The following is a 6,000-nucleotide window of genomic DNA, read 5'->3' on the forward strand; positions in this document are numbered from 1 at the left end:
TGATAACACAAAAACTTTTCTTTCAATCATGGTTAGTGTTTGGCTGAATCCATTTATTATCAATCAACTGTGTTTACTTTTTTTAACTCAAAATGAATAGTTTTTAATACCGTGTATTGCCCCCTTTGACGCCAATGACAGCTTGAAGTATTTTATGGTATTTGTGGATGAGGCTCTTTATCTTCTCAGATGTTAAAGCTGCCCATTCCTTTTGGCAAAAAGCCTCCAGTTCCTGGAAATTCTTGCGCTGTCTTGCATGAACTGTACATTTGAGATCTCCCCAGAGTGGCTCAATGATATTGAGGTCAGGAGACTGAGATGGCCCCTCCAGAACCTTCACTTTATTTTGCTGTAGCCAATGACAGGTTGATTTGGCCTTGTGTTTTGGATCATTGTCATGTTGAAATGTCCAAGTACATCCCATGGCAGCTTCCTGACTGATGAATGCAAATGTTCCTCCAGTATTTTTTGATAACATACTGCATTCATTTTGCCATCAATTTTGACCAAATTTCCTGTGCCTTTGCAGCTCACACATCCCCAAAACATCAGCGATCCATCTCCTTGTTTCACAGTAGTAATGGTGTAGGCTTTGTTGACTCCTCTCCAAATGTAGCGTTTATGGTTGCAGCCAAAAAGCTTCATTTTGGTCTCATCACTCCAAATGACTTTGAGTCAGAAGGTTTGAGGCTTGTTTCTATGCTGTTATGTGTATTGTAAGTGGGATGCTTTATGGCATTTGCGTAGTAATGGCTTTCTTCTGCTGACTCGACCATGCAGCCCATCTTTATTTAAGTGCCTCCTTACTGTGCATCTTGAAACAGCCCCACCACATGTTTTCAGAGAGTCCTGTATTTCACCTGAAGTTATTTTTGGGTTGTTCTTTGCATCGTGAACAATTTTCCTGGCAGTTGTGGCTGAAAAATTTCAGTGGCTGAAATTTTAGTTGGTCTACCTGACTGTGGCCTGGTTTCAAAGTTAGCAAATCTAGTACTTCTTATAGGCACAACATGTGGGCATATGTAATTTTACAACAGCTGACAAGCTGTTGAGGCTCTAATGGTCACCATTAGGGATGAGCCCGATGTTCGAGTCGAACAGCGACAATATGCGGTGTTCACAGCAACTTTCGAAAGCTGCTGGAACACAGTTAAAGTCTATGGGACACTTACATGAAAAATCAAAAGTGCTAATTTTAAAGGCTTATATGCAATTTATTGTTATTAAAAGTGTTTGGAGACCTGGGTCCTGCCCCAGGGGCCATGTATCATACAATTTTCTTTTTAAAACAGACATTTTTTCAGAAGCAGTGATTTTTTGTGCCTGGGGGGTGCCTATGTATGCCTGTAAAGCGGTGCATTTTTCCTGTGTACCAGTACCACAGCAAAATTACATTTTTAAAGGAAAAATTGTCATTTAAAACTGATCACGGCTGTAATGAATTGTTGGGTCTCTGCAATATATAAAAACTCATTGAAAAAAAGAGCATTGGGTCCCCCCAGTCCATTACCAGGCCCTTTGGGACTGTTATGAATATTAAGGGGAACCCCAAACCAAATTTTTTTTTGCATTAATACATGTCCCCTGGGGCAGAATCCAGGTCCCCAAACACTTTTTATTACAATAACTGGCATGCATATAAGCCTTTAAAATTAGCACTTTTGATTATTAATGCTTGTGTCCCATAGACTTTAACAGTGTTCATGTGTTCTTCCAAATTTTTTGCCTGTTCACATGTTCTGCTGTGAACCGAACAGGAGGGTATTCGGCTCATCCCCAGTCACCATACACACTTCAATCCTATTATCTGATCAAAAGAGCGACTTAGCAAATAATCAAATAGACAAATTCCATTCCAATTCATTTAGATCAAACTTAAAGTGGTTCTAAAGCCTCAAGATATTTTTTACCTTAAAGTGTTTGTTAACCCTAAGAATACAAACACTGCCAGACCCTCTATTGGAGCCTGGCACAGCACACTGCAGTAGTCTTTCATAAAAACAAGCATTGTAAATACCAATTTACAACGATCTTTAGGCCGGTCACATGACTCCCGGCCGCTGTATTCATCTGATGGATGGCTTCTGCAGGAGGGGCCGTGATCTCCCTTTGACGTCAGCCGGGGAGATTGCACCTCTTCTGCAGTAGCCCTGACAACCTGGCCGAATGTCACGTGACCGACCTGAAGACAGCACTAAAACGGTATTTACAACACTCATTTTTCTAAAAGAATAATGCAGCATGGAATGCTAGGTTGTCATAGAGGGGCTGGCAGTGTCCATTTACAATTTTTAATTTTGCTAATAGGGGTGGAGACAGAGACACACAGACACAAGATGACAAGCAGGAAGAAGGGGGTAAGGGGGGAGAGAGGAGAGCAGAGAGGACAGTGTATGACAGAGGGACGCACTTTGACCAGGGTGATCAGGACGAAGCAGCCCTGATTTTCATGGACTGTTTAGAGAGGCCATACAGAAAGTGTCAGATTCAGTTTTTTTTTTTTACAGTTTACAGGGGGGCAGTTTACACGGCAAAAGCAATGTACAGTGTAATCTGCTTTAATGGATCAGAAAATCTTTCTTTTTTTGGGTTAACAAACGCTTTAATGCAATCTATGCATTAAAGTAAAAAACCTTCAGTGCCGCAGGATTCCCCCCCCCCCCCATTCTTACCTGAACCTGATCCAGCGATGTGCACGAGAACAGCGGTTCTCACCGCTGTCCTCCTCCCTCAAATGCTGGGTGCGGGGGTGGTGGCGAGCTGCCTGCTTGTGTCAATAGACGCAGACCGGAAGAGGAGAGGCCTGGGGCATCAGGGGGGACCCCAGAAAAGGAGGATTGGGGCTGCTCTGAGCAAAACCCTTGCACAGAGCAAGTATGTATAATACATTTGATATTTTAAAGAAAATAAATAAATATATTAAGGTGTAATGTTACTTTAAATCTGAGTCACTCAAACTGAGTCTATCATCCAGGTTGTTAAATTATCAATCACTTTGCATTGATCGGCAGCACTGAGATTTGTTCATGAATTTGATCGTATTTGAATAAGATTATGAGATTGTATGTTAAAAACAGAGATGTGATCAATAACTTACAATCATAGCTTTCAATTATTGAAGTAAAATCACTTCCCAGTGTGTGGCATATCGATTGAATGGGTTGTCAACTATAGATTGCTTATTTCTATTGGGAGAGAGTGGTTGGAAAAAATTTTTATAGCAGTGTGTACAGACACCATAAGGGCTCAGGTAGGTGGGCTCTGCTTCCAGACACTGATTTTTGCACTCCAACGCACCTCTTTAGGCACACATAAGCATTTGTTCTAAACATAGTACATGCATTTTGAATCACAAAACCCTTGCAAGTTCTGGTGAAGGTGCAAGCACAGTGGCAGTGTTTGGTCTGTTTTGGCCATGACTAATGATCTCTTGAAGCAGCAGCAAAATAAATATCCATAAAGGGTTGGTTGCATCCTACAAAATGCCAAGCAATGCAAGTAAAATGTGGTCATCTCCACTACACATGGTGAAGTGAAATCTACAGTGATTAAAGCACGCATCAAAGTCAAGTGCACACAAATAAAGCACTTCTACACTGGCCTGAACAATGTTGTACTAAGACGAAAATTGCTATGGATCTCAAACATGCTCTATCTTACCCCATTAGCTGCTGCCATCTGTACAATGACCTCTGTGGCAGTCTTACTGAAGTACCTGCCATCACTGCCCACCACCATGGTACAGCCTTGGCGGTCCCGAAGATCTATAGAGGACAGGACACTTTGGATGAAGTTCTGCAGATAGTTCCTTTTACTTTCAAACACTGCTGTTGGCTTTCTAAACCCATTGCTCCCTGGCTTCTGGTCATCATAGGGGACTGTCTGGACTGTAACTACAGGAATAGGATTTACTTCCATGATTTCACTTTCAGTGTATCCTTCTCTTTTTCTCCACTCTTGTAAAAAAGAAATAACACAAGCCAACTGTCAAAAAAATAAAGGGCATCCAGAAAGAGAAGGACAAATTCAGCTTCTCCCTGCCTAAGCTTCCACTGCAGCAAATTGTTTCCTCTGAACTCCTGACAGTCCTGGAAATCTCACTCCTCGAGTTTGCCAAGTGTTTCCTCTTGTCACTGTCTATCAGAGCAGTAAAAATCCAGTAGTGAACACTTTGTTTGTGTTATAGAAGCACAAGATCCAGTGTGTCTTCTAACTTCTTTCTGAACTTCAGAGAAGTCTTCTTTAAGTGTGTCAGACTGTAGATCACTGAGTGATGATGAGCTTCCAAACTTCAGTGCAAGCCCTCTACAGTTACTGTCTACCTCCTCCCTAGCCTTGTCCCTCACATCACCCTCCCTCTCCTGAATCATGAGCCTGTACAATACATAACAAATGTAAGTCTTTGAACAAGGACAGGGCTTTGCCAAAAAAACTGGGAGGGCTAAACCTTTGCAATCAACAGAAGCCTGTGCCAAAAATAGCCCCGTAAAAAACCAAGTTGAGAATTGTTGTCCTTTGGCTGTGTAACTGGATGCTGTTTTGTATGCTCCAACATTTGTTCAAGGGGATCAAACCCTGTCAGTCTTTACCCAGAACACATTTTATACACTGTAGTGCTTGGGAGTTTGCGTATGATACATGTTCAGTTACATTAAACAAATCAAGCATGTGAATACGATAACTGTATAAACTGATCATAAATCATTTTCTCTTTCACTTGCTTGCATATTGTTTGCTAATTGAAGTTATAAATCCCAGGATCTTTTAAATTTGGGAGGTGCTTGCTAAATGAATTATATACTTTGCGCATGATTTACTAATACACTCCATACACTGTCTGTGTTGTTTGAAGCTAGCCATTAAAACAAATCTTCAAGCTGTAGAAAAAAGTAGCAGTTTTTGAAGCAAAAACATTTTGTAATTATTTTTCTTTTTATAAAATTATTGTAAAAATATTTGTAAAAAGTAAACTGAAATCCAGTCAGATTTAAAAAAAATATAAAAAATGTGTCTCTCCCTTCCACCCTTGTGTATTTATATCTAATTCAAGTTTTATCAGGGGGAGATGTAATAGAAATAAATATAGACCTTATTCCTTATTCCTCCTGCAAGCTTCCTTCCCACCATGTTCAGTATGGACAATCAGTCTCATGAAGCTGTTCCTCTTCTCCAGTCATGTTGCCTACCCGCTAGCCACTGGCCTTGCATTGTGGGTGATGATATTAAGTGCCCAGTCACATTCTAGGGCAGGGGTGAAAAAGCCTAGAGTGCTGTCTGCTGTGACACCAGGGAATAACGCAAGTAGTTCTCCCTTTTACATGGTCACTAGATTAAATGAGCAGTAGAACCTGAAAATGTGATGGGAAGTAAGATGTTTGGGGGCCACATTTTTTTTAAGTGACTAGAGTTCTACTTTAATTTTTAATTTTTTTACGCTTTATATGAAATATTTGACAAAAATAGTGGAATAGGGAATAGTGGTAAGGTATATATTGTCTTTCCTTATTATGGCCAGGACTAAAAAAACAATAACACAATTTTTTATTGTTTTTCTTTCATTTTTTTATAACCAGGGAAAGGTTACAGGTTAAGTATGAATGTTTTACATTTTCATATCCAGACCACAGGTGGAGCCCTAGGCTCTGTTTTAATTTCAATATATTTTTATTAAGCAAGAAGTATGTAGCATACAAGGTAAGGAATTATTCTTGACAATGAGTCGTTGACAATAGATAATGCAATACTGATACATTCAGAATACATACATAACAAAGGGAATACAAACTGGTGGAGAAAGGGTAGGTCTATAACAGTACAAAGACTGAAATATAAGGGGAACGGTCCCTCGTTCCAGGCACCCCATATGGGATCACACTGTGCCCAAGAGCGAGGATCCGCTAGGCTCTGTTTTAATGTGTTGTGTTGCATAAAGCCTATTATTTACAGAGCTAAATAGCTCAAACTTAGATTTGCACTTATAACTGAAATAGTCTAATGAGC

The 6,000-nt window shown here is 40.2% G+C and overlaps 1 protein-coding gene across 1 annotated transcript in view; it reads right to left on the reverse strand.

The window, feature by feature from the left end:
* PGM5 (phosphoglucomutase 5) overlaps window positions 1-4,363 on the reverse strand; it is a 186,399-nt gene extending 182,036 nt beyond the window's left edge. The window contains exon 1 of the mRNA XM_077474984.1: window positions 3,661-4,363. Within this exon, the coding sequence (XP_077331110.1) occupies window positions 3,661-3,918 (258 nt within the window). The 5' untranslated portion in view covers window positions 3,919-4,363. The remainder of the gene's footprint in view (window positions 1-3,660) is intronic.
* Window positions 4,364-6,000: the final 1,637 nt, after the last annotated feature.

Source organism: Lithobates pipiens, unplaced genomic scaffold (genome assembly GCF_037356315.1).
Source record: "Lithobates pipiens isolate NorthernLeopardFrog02 unplaced genomic scaffold, aLitPip1_a1.2 Scaffold_13, whole genome shotgun sequence".
Taxonomy (NCBI): domain Eukaryota; kingdom Metazoa; phylum Chordata; class Amphibia; order Anura; family Ranidae; genus Lithobates; species Lithobates pipiens.